Source organism: Drosophila tropicalis, unplaced genomic scaffold (assembly GCF_018151085.1).
Source record: "Drosophila tropicalis isolate 14030-0801.00 unplaced genomic scaffold, ASM1815108v1 contig_593, whole genome shotgun sequence".
Classification (NCBI taxonomy): domain Eukaryota; kingdom Metazoa; phylum Arthropoda; class Insecta; order Diptera; family Drosophilidae; genus Drosophila; species Drosophila tropicalis.
This window is the reverse complement of record NW_027173070.1, coordinates 3,806,249-3,829,719: the sequence shown is the minus strand read 5'-3', so window position 1 is coordinate 3,829,719 and position 23,471 is coordinate 3,806,249. Positions and strand designations below refer to the sequence as shown.

The 23,471-nt window shown below is 35.4% G+C and overlaps 3 protein-coding genes across 3 annotated transcripts; 1 reads left to right on the top strand and 2 right to left on the bottom strand.

Annotated features, from left to right (window-relative positions):
* Positions 1-527: 527 nt before the first annotated feature.
* Positions 528-10,828, top strand: enok (enoki mushroom). The gene is made up of 7 exons (XM_068291079.1): positions 528-685; positions 1,563-2,432; positions 2,597-2,686; positions 2,972-4,125; positions 4,817-5,030; positions 5,237-9,272; positions 9,340-10,828. The coding sequence occupies exons 2-7, from the start codon at positions 1,573-1,575 to the stop codon at positions 10,570-10,572; spliced, it is 7,587 nt and encodes a 2,528-aa protein (XP_068147180.1). The 5' UTR covers positions 528-685; positions 1,563-1,572; the 3' UTR covers positions 10,573-10,828.
* A 166-nt stretch (positions 10,829-10,994) lies between these two features.
* Positions 10,995-18,580, bottom strand: gek (serine/threonine-protein kinase gek). Its single transcript, XM_068291080.1, has 11 exons — positions 18,472-18,580; positions 16,428-16,649; positions 16,087-16,358; positions 13,025-15,946; positions 12,683-12,959; positions 12,193-12,621; positions 11,912-12,118; positions 11,664-11,849; positions 11,498-11,591; positions 11,241-11,437; positions 10,995-11,176 (listed from the first exon to the last, which is right to left on the bottom strand). The coding sequence occupies exons 1-11, from the start codon at positions 18,503-18,505 to the stop codon at positions 11,076-11,078; spliced, it is 4,941 nt and encodes a 1,646-aa protein (XP_068147181.1). The 5' UTR covers positions 18,506-18,580; the 3' UTR covers positions 10,995-11,075.
* A 282-nt stretch (positions 18,581-18,862) lies between these two features.
* Positions 18,863-22,866, bottom strand: Pask (PAS kinase). The gene is made up of 3 exons (XM_068290268.1): positions 22,733-22,866; positions 19,682-22,324; positions 18,863-19,603 (listed from the first exon to the last, which is right to left on the bottom strand). The coding sequence occupies exons 1-3, from the start codon at positions 22,746-22,748 to the stop codon at positions 19,260-19,262; spliced, it is 3,003 nt and encodes a 1,000-aa protein (XP_068146369.1). The 5' UTR covers positions 22,749-22,866; the 3' UTR covers positions 18,863-19,259.
* Between the last annotated feature and the right edge of the window lie 605 nt (positions 22,867-23,471).

The window sequence follows — 23,471 nt, the reverse complement described above, 5'->3', positions numbered from 1 at the left end:
AAAAACTATTGCCTTTTTTATTAAATATACATAGGCAACGATAGTTTACATCAAATGCAAATATAAAAATGTCGTATGTCTGATTCTCACTGGCGACCATCCAACATCTCTTTGTTGGCATAAGGTTTTGCCGTGCCGCAATTTTACCATAGACATTTTTATGACACTTTCAACGGCATCGGACTTTTATATATCCTATATATGCAATTGTTTTACAATCGAAAACAAACAATTATCTAAATTGTTCACATATTTTTTTTCTTAAATATACATACATAAAAATAAATACAATAAATATACATATGTGGAAAGCGGTCTGTACATTCCTAAATCCTGCTAAAAATTGTTTACTTTATTTTTCAAGTATAAGCTCAGCTAATTAAAAAAAAAGGATTTTTATTTAATTTGAATAATTTTATTATTTCAATAATTTTGTGAACAGATTACGCGCTTGTTTCTTTTCACGGTTCCTCTTTGGCGATAAATGAGTACTTATCGAAGTGCAGTAAAAATCTAATACCATTGATATACATACACATATCTTACACATCTTATACTTTCCAAATACACTTCACGTAAATTTTTTTTGCATGTTATTAATTTAAAATAAAGTATTTTTAGCAAAACGGTGTTGATATTTGTGAACATCATCTTGGATAAGCTTTCTAGACTTGGAATATATTTGGTAATTATTAATTTCCAATGTTTGTGAATACGAAGTTTGTACACATGTACATATGTACATATAAATGTACATTCATTCATATACATGTGTGTACATTGAAGTGCAGATTTACTTATGTATAACATATACATGTTATGTGTGTATTTGTAAATGTTTATAAAAACTTACATTAAATAAAAGTGCAAATCAATTTACCAGACAAATAGTTTTTTTATACACGTATGTAACGCTGAGAAAATTTGTAACTACGTCTATACATACATATGTATGTACATACATGTGTATGTACTTATTGCAAGCATTTTTTTCACCGCAAAAAGGCGGAACAAAACTCCCGAACTCGCTTTTCAACACTTACCAGTTTTACTGAGGAGTTCCTAGCAGTTTTTAAGCGCGTCACACTCGGTATTAAACGAATTAAAGTTTTAATAATATTTTGATATATTCTGAACTAGATCTTTGTGGAGAAGAAAATGAGCAGATTAAATTGGGTTTACTCACAGCCTGCCTTGTTTATTCTTGATTATCCTGAAACCGTTAAAAACTTGCAATGTGAGCAAGCTTTTTGAAGATTATACAAAACAGTGGATGACATTATAGAACCGGCAAGAAAAAATAAACTATTGCAATTCTGATTTGCCTTCGAGGATATTCAAAATATGACAGAACCAAACAATTGAAATTAGGTACATAATAGACTTGTCTTCGGTCCTTTAGATTTTATAAAAGGTATTTATACCTAGAAGAAGTACAAGATATATGTTTGAATGAGCCCAATGAATAAAATATTCTGAAAAGGGACAAGTAATTAGTTTTATGATACAAAATATTCAATTAAAAAAATAATTAAAAATATTGTAATTGTATTGCATTTTAGCTGGTCCAAGATGAGGGACTCTGCGCATGAGATTAGTATGGATACGTGGGAGCAGTGGATTCTTGAGGCGATCTCAAAGATCAGATCGCAAAAGCAAAGGCCAAGCGTACAAAGGATATGTCAGGCCATCGGTACTCATCACAAGTTCCACGAAGATATTGTTGCCGAGCAGCTGGAGAAAGCCGTGGAGTCTGGAGCTGTAATTAAGGTGTACAACAAGGGACTACACTCATATAAGGCGCCCATGGCGAAAAGGAAGATCAAAGTGGATAAAAGTACTAATCTCTGCAAAATGGTTGCAAAGGCTGTACACGATTTGGGTGAATGTGAAGGTTCCACAATTAAGAATATCGAGAACTATATACAAAAATTTAATTGTATCGATCTCTCACCGAACGTCGACTTTAAAACCGTAATCAAGACGTCTATTAAAAAAGCAGTAGATGCCGGTTTTCTTATACAAGAGGGAAAACTTTACAAAAAAGGAAAATCTTTAACAACACCACGAAAATGTGTACCACAAGTGGAGACAATTATTAAAGGCGAAGAAACGTGCACACATTGCTCGGGAAATTCACAGAAAAATCTAAATGGCATTCCAGAACCATTGAGTTCTTGCAAGCAATGCGGCATATCTCTGCATACAACCTGTGCTAATATCGCTGGCAAATGTAAATCCCAATCCTACGTTCTGCTATATATGCTTGTTACCAAGGGATCCCTCTGGGATTGCCAGAACTGTGCGGAATGCTCGGTATGCAAAATGCATAATCGTGGACCTTGTCTCCTGCAGTGCTTTGTTTGCAAGGATCACTTTCATTTAACCTGCCTGGACACAATACCCGACAAGAAACCCAAACATCCTTACAGGTAATTTTAAAAGCACTAAAAAAATATGCTTTTGTTTCAATTCAATTAAGCGTTGAATAAATTGATAAATTAGACTACTCTCTTTACTGATTTCATTTTATTTCAAATGATATGATTTATTATGGTACTAAATGCATTTAATTTTACTATATATCAAATTTTAGATGCAAATCATGTCTTAAACAAAATCTGGACAATCCCAAGACATTTAGAAAGGATAACTCTAAAATAAAAGTTGAGATGGAAAATGATAGGTAAATTTATATTATATCATCCTTAAATGGCATAGCGACATATCTCCGCCCAGTACATTTTTCTGGCGGAGATACATAAGTCGCATTTGTAACGGCGGAGATATGTCGTTGTAAAACGTCATATCTCCGCCGTTAGAAAAACGACATATCTCCGCCGTTAGAAAAACGACATAATTTCGCGCGGAGATGCGTCGTTTTTCTAACGGCGGAGATATGTCGTTACTCCGTTTCTCATCAATTTTTCTCATTATTATTATTAACAATATTTCCCTTCTTTATTTTTAGATATGCTGATTATGATAAAGGCTACAACAACTCCCAGAGACGCCAAACAATTAAAAATGAGGCCACCGTTGATAGACCCTCAACCTCTAAATTATGTATCTATAATGATGGCATTAAACCGAAACGCAAAGCCTTGGGAACAACATCTAAAAAGTTGAATGAAATATATGCAAATCAAATGGAACAAACACCTCCGCAACAGAAACAGAATAGAATAAGTACATTGCAGAAGGCTGGTAGTGGTGGTGGTGCCTATATTGCCAGCCATGAGAATCGGAAACGTACATTTTCTGATCTATCGTCATCAAGTTCATCCAGCGATAGTGAAGATGACGATGATGATGACGATGATAGGAATAATGGTTGCGATGACAATGATCAAGATGAGAGCACAACATCGGATTCATGTACTTCGTCGAGTTCAGATTCGGATTCTAGCGACAGTTCAAGTGACAGCTCAGAAGAATGTGATGATGAGAATGATGAAGAGGAGGAGGACTATGACACAGACAGAAGCACATTGAAGGGAAAATTCTTTGACAATGATAAGAAAAGTGCTAAATCGCATGCAAAGGGTAACAACTCACACGATAACGCAGAATTAACCAATGAGAATTGGGGATTTGCTGCTGTGGCCAAAAATCCAGTTGATATTTTTACCAAATCCAAGGATAAAGGAGTTGGTGGTGGTGGTGGCTATGGTGGTAGTAAAACGACAAGCGATAACTGTTTGATGTCACCAAGGACCATTAAGGACCAGAAAGGTGTACCAAAGGGCTGTGCTCTTAATAACAATGATGATAAAAATGTTTCACAGTTCTCTTTAGGTCCTAAACAACAACAACAACAACAACAGCAGCAGCAACAACAACATCATCATCATCATCAACAACAACAACAACAAACAAATTCAACAACAACGCAGAAAAAGAAAATAATGCCACTAAAATCAATGCCTTTGGCAACATCAGCTAAAACCTTCGATAAGAACGATGATGATATTCCTTATCTTACCGAAGAAACTGTCCTGAAATGTCAAATGATTGAAGAAATGGAACGTTGTCGTGAACGCAAGAAGGATGATGTCGATGTAAATCCAGATAAAGAAGGGGAAAACTTTGCCACGGAAAAAGAAAATTATTCCAATCCGTTTGGTAAGCACAATTCACATTTAATATTACGCTTGCATCAATGCCATCCAAAAAATGTATCGCAATATAGTTTATTATCTATCAATTGTCTGCAAATGAACTAGTTTTCTTTTCAAATATATTGTCTTTTTTCTGATTATATCGTTTGTCAGTAATCCGCATGAGCAATATTTACTTATTATTTCTGCTAGCTAGCTGTTATAGTATGCCTCAAATTCTTGTGCTAGTAAAAAATTAAATTCTATTGCTTCTTGAAAGTGTAATGATTAGTTTTTATATTTAGTTTGAGAAAATATCCCTCAAATTTAAAATCAAATGAGGTAAATTAAGACATTATTTAAAATGTTCTTAACTCTTTACCAATCTATAACTTCAATTTTAATCTAAATATTTAAATAAGACAAAAGATAAAGCTATAGTTGAGAGAAGTTACCTTTACCTTTACTTTACAATTCAAATTTGTTTGGATTACAATTCTTAAAAGTAAAACGTTCTTGCTAGATCGACTCGGATTTTGATGCTGATCAAACGTAAAATTATTGAGACGGAAAAGCTTTTGATTTGCTGTGTATACGAATCATTTCTCATTGATTATGTTAGGTTCATAAACAAAAATATGCATATATATATTGTCATTAATGTGTCAAATTCGTGTGAGATTGTTTAATTGTCATGTATAAATTATTATTTATAGATAATCAACATCTACCACCATGCGTTAATCGAAGCGATGTTGAGTTATATCAAGAAGTGCTGAAAAAGGCAGTCATACAAGTATCTAAAAATGACTCTGATAAAGTCAATGATATATGTAAAAAAGATACAAATCAAAGCCCAAAATCAATCGAAATTGGAAAGTGGAACATTGAGACATGGTATTCGAGTCCGTTTCCACAGGAATATGCAAGGTAAGTTTCTAAGAAGGAGTATTGTATAATTTCTTTGATCAGTCTCAATAGCCGAGTTGGTGTAGAAAGAGAGTCGAAGAGGTTTTGTTTAGAATTTTACATCTATTTCAATTTTACGTTTATTTCAAATTAATGGGTTAAGCATAAATTGATTATTTTGTATTATAAAAAGTAATTTTCTTTTATATTTTACTGTTGTTTTCTAGGCTGCTGAAACTTTACTTATGTGAATTCTGTCTAAAATATACCAAAAGTCGATCTGTGTTGGATAGACATCAAAATAAATGCATATGGAAACAACCGCCGGGAACAGAAATTTTCCGTCAAGGGGATATATCCGTTTTTGAAGTCGATGGAAACGTAAATAAGATCTATTGCCAAAATCTGTGCTTGCTTGCCAAATTTTTCTTGGACCACAAAACGCTTTACTATGATGTCGAACCGTTTTTATTTTACATTTTAACCAAGAACGACCAAAGTGGCTGTCACTTGGTGGGTTATTTTTCCAAGGAAAAGCATTGTACACAAAAGTATAATGTCTCCTGTATACTTACGATGCCTCAATATCAGAGACAAGGATATGGAAGATTTTTAATCGATTTCAGTTATTTACTAAGTCGTGAAGAAGGGCAATTGGGTACTCCAGAGAAACCCCTTTCGGATCTTGGTCGTCTATCGTATTTTTCATATTGGAAGTCCATTGTTTTGGAATATTTGTATAAATATAGGAGTATGCCAAAAATTACCTTTAAAGATATTGCTGTTAAGACGGGATTAGCTGTATCCGATATTGCCTTGGCATTCGAACTATTGAATTTTATAAAGTTAAGAAAAAATGATGGTGATATACGATATCAGATCAATGTCAATATTGATTGGAAGAAAGTGATAAGCCATCATGAGCGTGTAAGCAATAGTAAGAGCCGAATTGTAATCGAGGCTGATTGCCTTCGCTGGAGCCCGCTAATGTCGTCATTGAAATCGCCCAATAACAGCATTAAACCCATATCTAATCGAGAATATCTAAGCGATCAATTTGGGAAGAATTCGCAAACAAAGTTAAATACTGAAATCAATAAAATTGAAGCACCAGCTATGACGACAATTTCTAAGCAAAGCCATGAAACCACCAATGGAGACTGCAACAGTAAAATTAATAGCTCGAACTCGGAAAAAATGGAAGTTACGGAGACTATAAGCTCTAGCAGAAAACGGTCCATAAATACTGATACGCCGGCAGCGACTAAACCAATTTCGAATGTTTGTAAAAAGAGAAAATTAGTTCTCGAACCGCAACCCACTGTGGATGAAAATTCAGATTCCTCTGACTGCAGATCATCGAAGAAGTGCACAACAGAAACCAATGTTGCTCAACATATACTAACAAAGCGAGCTCAACGTTTGGCCAAACGTAATGACCATCTAATCCCTCATACAAATAAGAGAAAACACTTTCAACGTGAACTTTTTGATGGCAATTCAAATGAAATAGCTGATGATATGCCAATGCATAGTAACGAACTGCAAGCCATGGATGATACCGAAACAGTGGGCACTGAGAAATGTTTGCCGGTGCAGGACACCGTGAACAACAAAGAGACGACTGGCCAGGCACTTGTGGAAAAAGAAGTCAACGATAATAAGCCAGTTAATATTGTCCCAAAACTAAGAGGCAAGCAATCGAATGGCAAACGTTCGGAGGATTGTGAAATTCCAAGAGATGTTAAGAAAGATGTTCAACAAATTGAAACTGAAAAGACATTTCCAAACGAAGAACCAAAAAAGGAAGTAAAAACTAAACCCATGACTACTACAACTATAGCCGAAGAAGAAACAACAGTCAAATTGAAGGAAACTGAAACGCCCGAAAAAGAAATTGCTAGTTGTAGTAGTAGTAAAAATGAAATGGTTTTGGATGCAGCCGTGGCAAAGAAAACCAAGAAAACTGTCTTCTCGGATATTACGGTATATAATGCTGCTACTCCCGACAACGACAACAGTTTGGTTCAACATAATAAAACACAAAATTCAGTTGATTCTGTTGTAGAACCTAAAACCGCAACGGCTTCACCCGCTAAGTCGGAACCGAAAAATGAAGTAAAAGATGAAATTCAAATACGTAAACCTGTTCCTGTAGAAAATACATTTCAAACAACAAATCCTCCCATAGTTGCATGTCCTCCCAAGAAATTGGAACCACCAGCATTGGCTAAACAGGATATTGTGGATGATGATGATGATGCGAAAATGGATATAGAACCACCAACAATACCGTCATTACCAGTACCACCACCAACGAAGTTGGAGCAATCTTTTGTTGATGAAAAGAAAACTAAACTCACAGAGCCAATTGCAGCTAAGGAACAATTGCCGCCCATGCCACCAGTCGCAGTTATTGCCACTAAAGTGGATCCAAAGTTGGAGGAGGTTACAACGAATAATAGTCAGAGGGAAATTCCCGTCGAGAAACCTGAAGCAATAGTGATTCCACCTCCAATGGCTATACCCAATAAACAGGAAGTATTACCTGTTTCTACTGAAAATCCAATAATTGATATACCTAAAGGGAATATACTTAAGGAAAGTCCAGTCATAGAAAAGCAAGAACAGCCAACGAAGCAGCAGCAGCATCATCAGCAGCAACAACAGATTCAACAACAGCCATCATTGCAGCAACATCAACAGCATCCACAGCAGCAACATCAACATCAACTACAACAGCAGCAACCACAGCAACAGCAGCAGCAACAACAACAGACACAACATCTACCTAAAGATATTCCAGCTGAAGTTAAGACCAAATTGAATAAAAAACTCAGCCAAACAGCCGAATTTGTTACTGTGAAACCTGAAACTGGCGTTGTTTTAGATAAAAAATCAGATATTAATCATTCAGCTAAACTGAATACTATGCCTGAAAGGGATATACCACCCAAACAACAGACACCGATTATTAATCAGTTGACACAAATCAAAGATGAAGATAAAACAAATGTAACAAACGCACGGTCGGTAGCTGCACTAGCTACAGCTGCAGCAGCACCTCCATCGGCGCCCCCAAGAGAGAAACATCAACTGAAGGGCAATGAGCATACTCAATTGCAAAATCCTATACCATCACAGTTTCCCATAAATCAAATGCCCAACTATCATACATCTCAATATTGGCAATGGGATTACTATAGTTATAATCTCTCCCACTTGGATGCATCGCAAAAGGGGCAAAAGCATTTCCACAAAGATCTAGCCACCACAATGGCCTCCTATACGCATAATTTTACACAAAATCTTTATCAATCAGCCACCAATTTGGCCATGCAACATGCTCATCATCATCAAATGCAGCAAACGAAAGAGAAACACAAAATCGAACGTAAAGCAAGTGGCAAAAAGGAAGATCAATCCAAGAACAATGTGACGGCCAGTGTTAGTGCGACATCGTCATCCAATGCCAACAGAGAAGATACACCACATCCACAGTCCAATTGTAATGAATACAGCGCCGCTGCAGCCGCCGCCGCCGCTCAACAATCGGCAATTTACAATCAAAAGTGTACAGCAGCAGCTCAGCAAAAGCAATTCAAGAACAATTCCGATCATGCACAACAAATGAAATCTTTAAATGCCACCTCCAATACACAAAATACAACTGGTGTACCCAGGCAGGCAAACTCCAATCCGATTGAACCGTCCGTTTTACTATCCAACGCAATCTCTCATCAATCGTCTACAGTGTCTTCCAAGCAACCAAACAATAAGCAAGATCAGAATGTTAACGCAACGCCAACAAGTAAAATAAAAATCTGTCATCCGACCATACAAAATGCAGCTGCTGCTTCTGCTGGCGGTGGCGGTCAGCATTCAAATATGCAAGTTGCTGGTCAACCTGACATTAACACCAATTTAGTATACAGTTCCGAGTCGACGACAAATGCCCCACTACAGCATTATGATTGCGGTATTAATTCAGTGCAAATTGGCATGGATTCACCATCGACCATTGGTTCGGATCAGATAAGCTCCACACCCAATGTCCATATGCATCAATCGCATCGACAATTCTCCGATTGCTCAATGCAAAATCAACCTGCTACCACACCAATGCACATGTCCATACAGAATTCGCATATGCAGCAGCAACAGAATGCCATAAATATGAATTTAGCTTCCGAGGGAACACAGAATGTCAACTTAATCAACAGTGCGCAACATCAGCATCAGAACCGTAAACTAAATGCTCAGGTAAGTGCGAGCAAATTTATCTATCGATTTAGCAAAGACTATTGTATTTCTTTTCTTTTTTTTGTAGCAAACGGATATTGTGGCCAATTCGCCAACAGCTACACATCGGGCCACCACACCCAAACAAATACGCAGTGGAAATAGTGCTCAACAGCGTGACAGCAGCAAGAATGGTTCAGCTGCCACTTCAGCAGCTGCGAATACTCACCATCAACTACCACAGGGTGGTGGAGGCCCTGCGGCAAATATTTCGAAATCACAACAGGAATCCCTACATAATTTGCAATTCACTCAATTGAGTGGTCAACATGGTCATCAACAAAATATGCAACCATTGGATTATGTACCACAAATAAGTCAAAATTTTACTACCAATCCGCCCAATTATGATATCGTTGGAATGCCCGCCGTGATTCAACAAAGAATGTCTCTGAATAGTTCGGTACATTCACTGACCAATAGTCATCAGCGTATAGAGCAACCATCGTCGGCATGTGCTGTGAACAATTTCTATTTGCAAAACAATATGCCAGCCAATGAAAATATATCAAATGCCTCACGTGTTCCGCCAGTTTCAACATCTTTGGGTCCGCCATCGACAACTGCCAATAATGATCAGAGACAGACAAGCCATGACTCGATATCGGCATCAAATAGTACGGGCACAACATCATCTCTGGTGGGCAATCTTTGCAGTCTGTCCAAGCTTCAGCAGTTAACCAATTGCCTAGAGACTCAGCCATGTAATACTTCGCCTGGAGCTCAGGTGAATTTGACACCATCGCCGCATCATCCCATTCCCCCCAATTCGATGACACCGCCGCCACATCTGCTAATGCAAAACAGAAATATTTCTACGCCACCGAATATGTTGCAGACACAAGTCACACCGTTGCAGTATCACAAATATTATGCGAGCAACATGAATATAGCTCCAATAGCATCGACTCAGAATACAAGTAGAAATACACGTAATACTCCCTCGGCGCCTGTGCAGCATTCCTCATCTTCAATGACTGGGGCCAATAATCGCACTGCAAATGTTCACATCAGTCCCAATCTAATGGCTCCATATGGTGCAATCAATAGTTATCGCATGCCACCGCAGCAATCGCCTCCCGCCGGTGGCTATAGTTCGGGTGGTGAATATCCAAACTCTCAACTTCCAATGCAAATGGGCGTTATGAATATGCAATCTCAATATCAAGATGCCTGTGTCTTACAAAGAGCCACGCAATCGAATGCAATGTATCCAACATATTCACCATATTTACCCCTCAATAGTTCCATTCGAAGGTAATGGAAAAAAACCCGTAGCAGAGGATCCATGCAAATCTTTGCCCAATATTTATCCCTTGATTGGAAGGGAACTAATATTATAATCTTAAGAATTTTCACACTCGACTTACATTCGGTATGCCACACACACAAACACACTTAATAAGAAGAAATGTAATGTATATGTTATTGTCTTAGGATTAAGTTTATGAATTTAATAATATACATGTAAATATTTTATGTCAATTATCAAATCAAATATACAGAAAATAATAAGATACTTTTTGTATGAAACTTTGAGCTTAACTAAAATTGATATTTGGGTAACTATTCTGACTATTAATTTAAATATTTACAAGGATACATTAAAAATGGGGCTTACTTACTTTTAAATATGATTTCTTCTATTCCGAAAACATGGATAAATAACATTTTATTATAAAATCAATTTATATGTGTGTACGTTTTATTGAAAATCTGCATTCAACAATGTTACTTTAATTCGTATAAAATGTGTGACTCAAATTAATCAATATTGCTTAAGCCGTCTATAAATGAATTAGCCATTGGACTGGGAGTTCTAGAGGTTATATTATCATTTCCAAAATCATCCGATATCCCATCAGCTAAATGAAAATTGTATTATTATTATTTAATAATATTTTTGATAATAAACAATTAAAAACTTACGTTGTTCCAAAAAATTAGTTTTCCTGGTTTGAGGTACCGAATTCAGGGATATCATTAGTGGACTGCAGGCCTGATCAGCAGTTTCCAATGTGGTTGGTAGATCTAAAAGACGTTGATTTTGTATACCATCCCCAGGACCCATGTGTGAAATGTGATTGAAATTAGTTGGAGCGGATATCATCTTTGATCTTCGATCACTATAAAAAACCAAAAAAATGTTACACATAGGGAAGGTAGGGAATGTCATATGGACGAACCTTTTAACAGTTTTATTGATTTCTCTGATAGAAAATCTTCGTTTTATACTGCCAAACCCTTTACGATTACCCTCTCGATGCTGAAGTAATCCTTCTGCAAAAGAGAAATTCGTTAAAAAATAATTTAATTTAAACAAATTGTGATTAACCAAACCGCATTTCTTACTTGTGTGTATATTCGCCAAGTATACAACTATTGGTGTATCGTTGATTGATGTGAGAACAACATTTCCCAGATTATTTAATGGAAGAGCTTGCTTTAATCCAATTGACTGTACCCATTCAGCAGTTTGAGTATTAAATATATCCAAATGCGTATCGGAAAATACCAATAAATGACCATCACAATATGCTGCAAAAGATTACATATTTATATTTTATATATCCAAAAGAAATCGGAAATGATTTGCTTACTTATATATGTGGGAAAAGCTGGATACATAATTTCTCTATCTCGAGATTTTCGTCCTTGTAAATCCACATATATTGCCAGTGTTTGAAATACCAAGAGATATTCACCAAAATTGCCACCAGTTGGACATAATATTTCAATAACCCGCACAGCATCAACACCCGAGTAATTGAGAAACGCACACAATTGATTTTCTGGGTGTACGAGAGCTGCAAAAAGTAATTCAAATAGAAATTAGATAAGATCAGCGTCAAGAATTTGTTCAATATATGTATAGACTTACACATTGCTGTGGCCTCGCCTCTTAAAAAGTAGGCGGTAAATCCACTTTGATGTGCCACAACTAGCCGCATATCTGACAATATTTGCAGATGTTGAGCCAAATAGCCAATTGTGAATTCACAAGTCTTTTGGTGTCTTGTGCGAGCACGATTTATTTCATATACAATAATCTGTGTGTGATTATTCGGACGCTTTAGGGCAATAATAAATGAGTACACAACTTGGGGAAAACGTCGTATTATTCCAGTGCATGCTGATATGCAATTCTTTGACTCAATCACTTTAATCCATTCGACGTCACTAGCCTCCAGAGCTCGAATTGGCAATAGTCTTAAATTACGCTGCTTGCCGCATAAAATAACAAGTATTTGCTCTTCCTCGATGTACCATAATTGGAGTATTTTTTTGCTCTCTCCAATGCGCGCAATTTCTGTAAATATACTCGGATAAGTAACGATAATAAAGTACATCAACATGTTTTGTAAGTTTACCATATTGATCCAAATTAATGTAAAACAGGCCATCTTCAGTTCCCAATAATATTTGATTTGGATATATAATGACGGAACATAATGCGTTTCGTATTAATGACAATGTATTGTCCAAAATCTCATAGACCTTATATATGGCAGTATTTGGTAAGCTATTTCGTTTTAATATTCGATGCAATTCACCCAAGGCAATAACCCATTTGGATTTCTCAGATTCATTATCCGCCAGCATTAGTGTATTCAAAGAGGGTCCCGTTTCAACTAGGGCTGTTTTAATCTACACAAAAAAAAAATGTATTTGATATAAATTTGTTCAATCCAACGTATTGTAAGTATTTTTACCTTGAATATACATGGCACATCTTTTTTGGCGGCGTGTATGACATCACTTTCCCTTACACTACCGACACAAAATTCAGGATCTCGCATATCTAATACTTGAGATACACTTACACTTGGTAATGCCGACCGATCCGGCGAGATGTCGTACAGAAATAATTTAAAGTCACATACAACAACGAATTGACGGATCCAGCCACGTTTAATAACACCAGATTTGGGAACCTTAACATAACCCTCGTATGCAGTGCCAATACCTCGTGTCGGGTCAATGCCCAATGGCCTTTTAGTTTGATCCATGGGCACGGGACATGTTGTTGGAACTTTTTGACAGCAAATTGTGTGACAAGCGAAGCCACAAATTTCGCATACAACGCCCTGTCTTGTTAGTCCGACCATTAAAGACGTGCAGTGATTACATTTAGTTGGACTGCTAAATGTTCGTACCAAAAACTGATGGATTGCCGTAATGCTTTTCGAATCAACTTTCTTTTGAGATTCTTCAACATTCATCATGAATTCGGATTCGTCTCTAATCGAGTCACTGGACGACGGTTCCTTTGCATTGTCTCGATTGCTGCGTAGAGAATATTTCGAATCATAATTAAAAAGTATGGCCGATTCGGAAGGTTGAAATAGGTTTGAGCCTGGTAAGAAATTACCATCCGATTTATTATAATATGATTCAGTTGTTGATATAGTATCCGAATTTTTGGCTGCATCGCTAAAGAAGGCATTACTCAGACCATGTTGAGATGACTTATTAAGGAAAGCGTCTGTATAGTCAAGACCTCCCTTCTGTATGTCTCTCAGTTCATTCTCCTTTTTCTTCAAATCGTGCAGTATCAAATCGTGACGTTTTTTGTATTCGCGAACTTCTTTTTGTGTGGACACAAGATCCGATCTGGTTTGACTAAGTTCATCAGAGATTATAGCCTTGGCTTGTATTTCTCTTTGGAGTGCACTCTGTAGATTAAGTAGCTCCATTTTATCCAATTTCTGGGATCGCCGATTACGCCAATTTTTGTGATCCACTGCATTATTATTGAAGGTTCCCACATGCTTGAGATATTCCAGTTCTTCGGTCATTTTTGTAGCCAAAGCTTGTAAATAACTACGGGCATCTTTCTCATCGGATACCCATTGTATAATTTCAGCCATTTGTCTTTCCCATTGATTAATAGCTTCACGTTTAATGCGCAGTTCTTTGAACATTTCATCATCCTCCGCCTGCAGTTCCTTAAGGCTTTTTGATTTAAGGCTCATTTCCGAGTTAAGACGTTGTTTTTCCTCATACCATTTAGATTTTTCCAAATCATATTCTTTTTTCAGTTCATTGAATGAGTCGGCGATCGATTCCATTTGAGTACGTTTCACTTTATCTTGAGATTGCTGCAATTCCTTTGAGAGTAAGAGATTCGAGTTTTCGAGTTCATTAAGTTGTTCACGCATCGCTTCGATTTCTAAATTATGACGGGCCTGTAGATGATCGATTTTCTCTGAATATTGAAGTTCAAGTCGTTCGATTTCATATGTTGATAGATCGGATGAAACACTGCTTAGAGGCATTGTTGTTGTCGTAGCGGTTTCTAAATTCGATGACGACTTTCGCAGCTCCATTTGAAGTTGTCGGCAACATTCTTCGGCACGTTCGCGTAGCTTTTTCTCTTTCGATGCCTCAATAACAGCTTCTTCAATATGCAATTCAAGTTCTCTTCGAGTTTTATCAGACTTTCGTAATTCGTTTCTTAAACTATCATTCTTCTGCATAGCACCATCCAGCTCCTCTTCCTTGTCGCGAACTTGTCGAGATAGTTTCTGTTTTTGATTTCGCAATTCTGAGAGTTTCTCAGTAACTTCGGAATATTCCATCATTGCGATATTACGCTGTGTTATAGCATCCTGAAGTTCGGAATCTTGTATTTTAAGCCTCTCGAATATTTCGTTATTCTTATTTGTCAATTCACCTTTCTCCTGTTGCGACACCATAAGCTGATCCGTAAGGGTTTTCAACTTTTTCTCTTGCACCAAGTCCACCGATTTATCCGTCGAATCTTTATTGCTTTCGCTTGATAATATTTGGTTTGATAGTTTTGGCTCCTCATGACAAATTGCACTCATTTTCTTGGCCTCAATTGGTAAGCTATTCAATGAGAATGTGAATCCAATAAAGGGCAAATGAAATCCCGAGAAGGCTGGATTGGCATTTGGTGGCATTGTATCTGTTAATCGCACATCATTATCATCTACATCAAAATTGGATGTGTCTGTGGGACTGGAGACTTCTGGCACATATGGTGCCGGACCGCATCTTATATTTTTCCAATCAATCCCGACAAACCATGGGTGGTCCATAAAATCCTGTATACCATTCTGTCCTAAACGATTCTCCGGAGTACATATCAGTTTGCAAAGTAAATCCTGCGATGTCTCCGATACTTTATAGTTAATTGTATCCTGTGTTGGCAAATTAAAGCAATTCTGATGATTCATAATTTTACCATAGGTTTCCACTAAGCTTTCAGCATAGAATGGAGTCTCGCCATACAACATCTCGTACATGCACACACCAAGTGACCACCAGTCGCACTCTGTGCCATATCGTCCCTTGCCATCCTCCATGGCCCTTAGTATCTCGGGTGATATATAATCTGGTGTACCCACTGCAACATTGGACTGAACAGTGCCATCTTTATCCAAACGTAGACAAGAGCCAAAATCAGCCAGACGCACATGTCCTCGTTTATCTAATAGAACATTATCCGGCTTTATATCGCGGTGAACATATTTTATCTGATGTATGCTGTTTATGGCAAGTATCATCTCGGTAATATAGAATTTTGCCATATCCTCGGGAAGTTTATCCTCGAATTTGCTTAAAAGTGTTAAAAGATCTCCACCGCAATAGTAATCCATAACTAGATACTGGAAATAGAGCAATGAACAATATTAGATTCATGCTATATACCTTTGACTATACTTACTTTAGTCTGAGTTTAATCTTTTTTAGAATAAAAATTTCTTACAATCTATGAGATAAATAAAAACAAAATCTAAATACATACCAAATTAATATTATCTTGAAATGCATAATGCAAATTGGTTATCCATTGCCGATCTCCAAATACTAAAACATCGCGCTCTTCTCGAAAACATGCGGTTTCGGCACGTTTTAACATTTCCCATTTATTTAAAATTTTCATGGCAAATATTTTTTCCGTTGAATTCATTTGAACCACGCAAACCTCGCCAAAGGCCCCGCGACCAATGATTTTTAATATTTCGAAATCTTCACGACATAATCGCAATTTTCGTATTATGTGCACAAATGGTTTAGCTGAAAATATAGCAATGAAATGTCTTAGTAAATTCATTAACTACTACTTGCGAATATTTAATTAATTACATAGTTTCAGAAAATCCGAAACTCCCTTTTCTCTACGTAGCGATGAATTGCTGCACTCATCATAAAGCACTATAAGAGTATCCAATAAATAGTCCAATGAGAAATGATGACCATTTGTATCTTCTTCCAATTCTGTTGTCCATTTTCGATCAGCGACCGATTCACTTAAAATATATTCGATTAATAGGAGGAGCCTTTTATTAAAGCTTGTTGGAGCTAAATCTGTAAAGAGAATAATATCACAAGAAGTAGTTTTTAGTACGTTGTTTTTAAACATTTGCAATGATTGTCATTAGGTGTGCTTTTTTTTCCAAAAGCTTTTAAAATCTTATTACTTATTCTAAACGATAACGATTACGAAATACCCCTTAAGGAGACGTTACATCCTTGATCTATGCATTTTTCTGCTAATGCCACTTGGCGTTTGCCTTTGCAGCTGTTTTAATTCAAAGTAAACTAAAGTAGCAAGATCATCTGTTTTCGTATGGTATTTGTTTCAAAAAAAGTAAGTATATAAGTGCACCTGTGTCGGAAAATTATTACTTTGGACTGCATAATTAATTCTTTGCTGAGTCAGCAACGAATTTTGGTTGTTTTTGCATTCATTATAATTTCAGGTAACCTTTGCATGGAAAAGTCAATTTTTTCTTAATTTCAATCTGTGTATGTATATATGAATCATTATTGTGGTTTCATTGGCAATATATAATATACTTTTACCCTTAATAAACAAAAGCTATTCCCCACAAAAGTATTTTCAATATTTTTAAACAATTTCAAAATGTGTTTATTGTTTATTGAACTGCCCACGAATATACCAAATACATTTCAATGTTTAAGAAACTTAGTATTGCGTTTTCAGTCAAACGAAGACCTAAAGCAGGATCAAATTATGTAATAACTTACATTTTAGTTACAATAGGGAAATAATTTTATAAATTCAGGGCATTACTAGTTTGTCATTATAACATTAGGGTTTGACTAGATTGCCAAACAGTAGATTTTTATGAACTTAAACATTGGCCAAAATCCTTTAAAACAACTTTCTACAAGACATAAAAAAAGTATCCTAACTTTTCACTTATTTCATCAAATATTTATATTGACGAAAAATTGTGGGCGCATTCTATTTTTGACCCAATTTTTTTTGGGATCAATCTATAAAAAGAAAACCGAGCCCATACATCTACGCTTTTTCGATGGGTTTTCTGATTTTTTCCACTTAACTAGAGTGTCCTTTCATTTTATATTAAGGGCTTAAACTACAGTCGTTATATTATAGTCAATTTTTAATTCAATTGCTGGATTTGAAGTATCCTTTGTTCTCTTAATTATGAGAAGAAAGGGCAAGTAATCTCCGCTACTTTCAAACGATTCACTCAACCAATCGTTTTTTTTTATTAATCATTCTTAACTCCTTTTATGAATGAATTTCTATATATTTGTATTAGTCATTTTTTTTCCTGACACCAATATTCTCCACTTTGAAAAGTTTTATATCGATAGACGTAGCAATAGCGGTATTCATTTTGTTTTATAAAAAAAAAGACTGCTATGCATGTGTAAAAACAAGTAAAAACACATCACAATTTGTTTATATTTTGATTAACAAATTAGGGTGCCGTTTTTTGTTTTGTTTTTTTGCGAAGATAACGATGTATGTACATATGTTTGTATGGAGTATGTATATATGTATGTACATTTATGTATGCAAATGCATATGTATATTGTATAAAGGCGTGTTTTGGGTCACTTGTATATGTTTCATGCTTGTTTTATAAACCGATTAACACATTGAGCTTTTGTAATATAATTACATTCATATATTTTGTATTTTCATATTCATAATTGCACATCTGTATATACACATATATGTACATAATAAGAACACCGCTTTCATATAAACGAAAACTGTGTAGTCGTCTGTGTTTGTGTGTGCGTGTGTGTCCATTTACGTATATTATGTACTAATTTTGATATAGACACATGCAATTGTAACAACTGAAACACTTGTTTTTATGTAAATGTATATTAAATTTATTACCACTTAATTCGGATAAGGAAGTTTCATATTCCATTTTATTTTATTTATTATTTTGGCTATTCATTTCCAACAACAAACACTCGCGATTTTCGTCTTGTCTACTGTGTTTCGGCATATCGATATCAATCTTATCGATTGCAAATTTGCTTAAAAAATACTGCACGATAGCTTTTGGTATTTTTTCTGACAATCGCAAATTCAAATAACGGTTTATTCCAATACGACATTAAATTTTTAAGTAAACAAATTTTAAGAACATTTGCTATTATTGCTATGCAGTATCGGTTATTATGAAAACCTAAAACTTTCCTTAGTCTTTTTCAGACAGGATTATTCTTGTTACTTTTTCCTTGAAATTCGACAAAACTCAAAAAAAAGATATCCTTGTAAATTTAAATGGTGAGTGATTTGACTACTGTTTATTGAAAGAAATCCAACAATATAAACATCAATGCGTTAGCAACATGTGCTTAAGCTGGAAACAATGACAACATATAGGATCGGATTATTTGCACAATTTATGTATTTTACAGTTGAATTGGTTTAAGCTTGCATTAGATTTTAGGTATTCTATTATTTTTGTGATATATACATACATATATATAAATGTTGTTTCAATGTAATAAAAAAAACAAGTATGTCTAAAGCACTTCTTTGCCAATCAGCTCTCTCAATTTCATATGTGCAACATCCCAAATGATATTGACTAATGGCGATTTTCACAAACGATCGATCATGAATGTTGGATAATCACTAGTGCATTTCTTCATCATCATTGCAATCCAATTTCATTCTACATTTGTTTCTATATTTTCTAAGTATAGATTTTTTATTTTCTGTACCCTTAGCGCATCTTTGCTGCCATTCGCAACGGTCAAATTTTGGGCTTTAAAAAGATTCGGGATTTTCTTTAAAGTGATGTCGTGCAAACTAACCACGTTGTAAACTGAGATGCTTGGTTCTAATTTTTTCTCAAATATATTGTTCTCAGATCTGGAGCAGCATATTTTGCTTGTACTTTCCCTTTGTGCTGATGTTAACAATGTTGTTCTTAATTCGTGTTGACTGACCGATGAGTTCACTTGAACTGGTTTCGTATCCAGGTGGTCCAAACGACTCTCTATAACTGCAACTGAAATGAAAAAGTATTGTATTAAAAAACCCATTCTCGATATTCAGACCAAAAATTTAAAATCTAATTTAATCTTACCTTTTTTTGTGCAGAATTTAATATCTGATTCATTGAATTCACACTTGTCCACATCACAATCAGCAATAGAACAATCTTCAATTTGAGAAAAGCTCTCCTGTGGTGAAATAGTTGACAATACGGAGGTACTGGAATATAAGTGACCGGAAAAATATGTTTCCGGATTCGCTTCATGAGGCTTGCAAGGTACAATCCAAGAGAAGTTAAACAAAGATGGGTTAACTTCTTGTGTAATCCACGAATGATTTATTAATTGATCCATTGTGCAACGAAACTTCGGATCTTTATGCAGCATAGATGAAAGCAGGACCCTAAATGGTTCTGAGACCATATTTGGTATTTGAACTTCTGCCTTTAATGTTTCTTCAACATCAATAAAGGGATTTTCGAAAAACATTAGCACATACAATGTGACACCCAGTGACCACATTTCAAGTTCAGGACCAGCATATTTATTCCCGGCTAGGACCTCTGGACTGCAGTATTCAGTTGTACCGTAGAATGTCGAAAAGTATTTACCCTCTTCCATAAATGTCGCAGAGCCGAAATCAATCAATTTAATATTGAATTTATGATCGATGATTATATTCTCATCTTTTATATCACGGTGTAAAATTTTGTTCTTATGCAAATGATATACAGCATCTGCTATTTGACGGAAAATGTAACTACCCAATTTCTCGTCCATCAGTGGACGCCTCTCAATGAATGTCCATAAATCCATGCCAGAGCCATGTTTCTCCATGACCAATTGATAGAATAGTTCGTTTTCGAACACATCCAATACCGCAACAATATTCTTATGCTTCAACGTCTGCAGCAAATGTATTTCGATGGGCATTTCCTTGCAATCATGATTCTTAATCATAAACTGAGAGCACAGCTTTTCTTTGAGTATAAACTTTGTAACAACTAAAAGGCGATCAGTGTTTCGAAATGCCATATTCACATAACCATAAGCACCTTTTCCAATTTGCTGGATCGATGTATAATGCTTACTATATTCTCCAGAAAACAAATCATCCTCACACTTGGACATTAGCGAGAGAGAATTCGGTCGACTCGAATTCTGAGCTGCCGTCGTCTTAATTACTTGACCCAAGGATTGCTCAATTGTACTGGTCATACTATTAAATGTTGACGTTAGATTCGTATATTCGTATTTATCATTATCAAAGCGGGTATTAGGATCACGACAAACCCAAATGCAATACACTTGAGTAGTACAAGGTAATATTTGAAGAGAAATGGAGTAGACCACATCAATTACAGTTCCATCGGCATGAATTGCCTCACCGATGAAGCTTCCGTTAACACAGCTCAATAGTTTGGTATTAGGATTACTGCTCGCCGAATCGAATACATCTGAGGATGTCGATTTCATCTTATCCAGTGCAATGTCACTTGAGTGTGATTGAGATTTCTCAAATTCCTTTGAAAGAATGTGGTTTGATGCATTTACAGGTGTTAAAATGTCATCGACTACCCAATCGTTGGACTCTCGTCCATATAACATTTCTGGATGCGTTTCCTGGTTCGAGTTTGTTCCACCACCAGTTCCAGATGAACCATTATTAATTAAATCACATGTTGAATTTAGGGCCTCCAATTTAACACCTGAGGACCTCTTGCTAGATTGCAGCGATGTATCAATATTATCTATGATAAGCGGATCAGTGTCTGGTTCCCAATCATTACTTGCAATGGATGTATTCGAAATATTTGGACTTTTATCTTCTGCAATATCCTTGCCAAAATTTGGCAATATTGATGAAATATGCATATTGACAATTTTATCCTGACCATAGCCAAACATTAGCAGAGAAAAGGGTTGATTACACGTCTGAATGAAACCCATTTCATCGACAACAATAAGTCCGCTTAGGTTTTGGAAAACCCAAATAGTTATATTGTAGAAACTATTATTCGTGTTCGTATACGATGGTAGAGAAGGCTCATGTGGAGATATTAGTAGGCAAAGAGGAAATTTTACCTTATCAGTAGTACGTCCTGTGGCTCGTTGTTTACGCAGATACTTTGGTATCTCCCTGACATCTGGATCTGGTAACTTCATGAATGGTATTAACGTTTGAATATTAACACCAATTATATCATCCGGCGAATCATATAGAAATATAGTTGCCGTTGTCGTATCAGCATTCGTTATGCCGCCAAAACGATCAATACTTATTTGACATATATGTCTTTGTACTGGCTCTGCAACAGCTATATTACGACCTTCGTTGTCTATCTGACGTATCCATAGTGAGACAACAATTTTAGTATTATGTTTTGTTTTCATTTCAATCACTTTGCCACTCAATAAAACGACAATTCCTTCATCGCCATCAATTTGCATTTCCGCCAGAGCGGAAATATGATTATCGGTCTTACAATGAAGTAAATCAAAAAATTTTGTATTCCTCAATTCGTGAGATGTATAACCCAAGAGCTGGCATGCCTTATTGTTGACAATAAATATTTTACCCGTGTTGGCATCGATGGTAAAGACGGCCTTATTGGGATTGATAGCTTTAGATGAGTGTAAATTGGGCGGAGGAATATTAAACGAATTGGTATCCATTAAATTTAATTTACTCGTCCTGGTTGGATTAGAACGGGAACTTTGCGAATCGGCTTCACCTAGAATATAAAAATATACAAATTAGTTTTAGGTACAGATAATTAAAGATTTTATATTTGTTTCGAGCAGATTATATGAAATGTCGCAAAAACTAAACTGTATTCAACACATAAAATTATGTTGATTATATTTAAACTTGTAGACTGATTAACATATAAGTATAAAGTAGAACATGACTTCATAGACAAATCCAGCTGATATACTAGATACAACAACAACCTCTCCCCTACTCTATCATCATGTATTTATTTTAAAACCGTGTAAAGAGATTTTATGGTCAAACTCAACAGCAATTATAAATATTTGTGGCGGTCTTGCATAAATAAATGAACCTTTTATCGTCTACACTTTAAAGTTTAGGCTTACGAACTGATCAAGTTTAAATCTTTAATTTAAATATTTTATACCATTGTTTCGCTCCATTAGAAATTAATTTCTTCCATATATATTTATTTCAAAATATAAAACATAAAACCAAACCAAATTATTTAATAGACTTAACGTTTTGCTAGAAGTAAACACGACAAACATTGAAACTGTGTCTCTTGAAAATCAATTGATTTGCGCATGTCAACTAAATGAATACAACTAGGCTACCAGCTGTTATTTGTATTAAAAAAAACAGTCAAGTAAATAAAAGACTTTATTTAGCATAATTAGCATATATGTATAAATGATAGTACTTGTAGTATACTATATATGGTACTTTATTTTAATTAAATATTTCTACAATATAAGAAATTTTAGTTGATAACGAAATTGAATTGAACTAAAAGACATTAAGCTGAGAATAGCTTAGATAAAAATATTTAATTTTAAGAATTATTAATAATACAATAATACCTACAACGATACATGTACATATGTATGTATCAATACTAACCAACTGATTTTACTACCTGTTACACTCGGTATCTCAAGTAAAAGAATAAAGGGAAACACAGTAATAAAATCAAATTTATTTTGATTTTAAAAGTTATTGTTATAAATTGTACAATAATATTTTGCCCTAATTTATTTAAACGCTGAAGGCAAGCAAATTAATAATGATTAATGTTTAAAATTGTTACTTTCCGTTTAATTTAGCCTTTTAATCGCTACTTGGGCGGTAGTTAGTATATCTAGCCATTTTTTGTTTTGTAATCG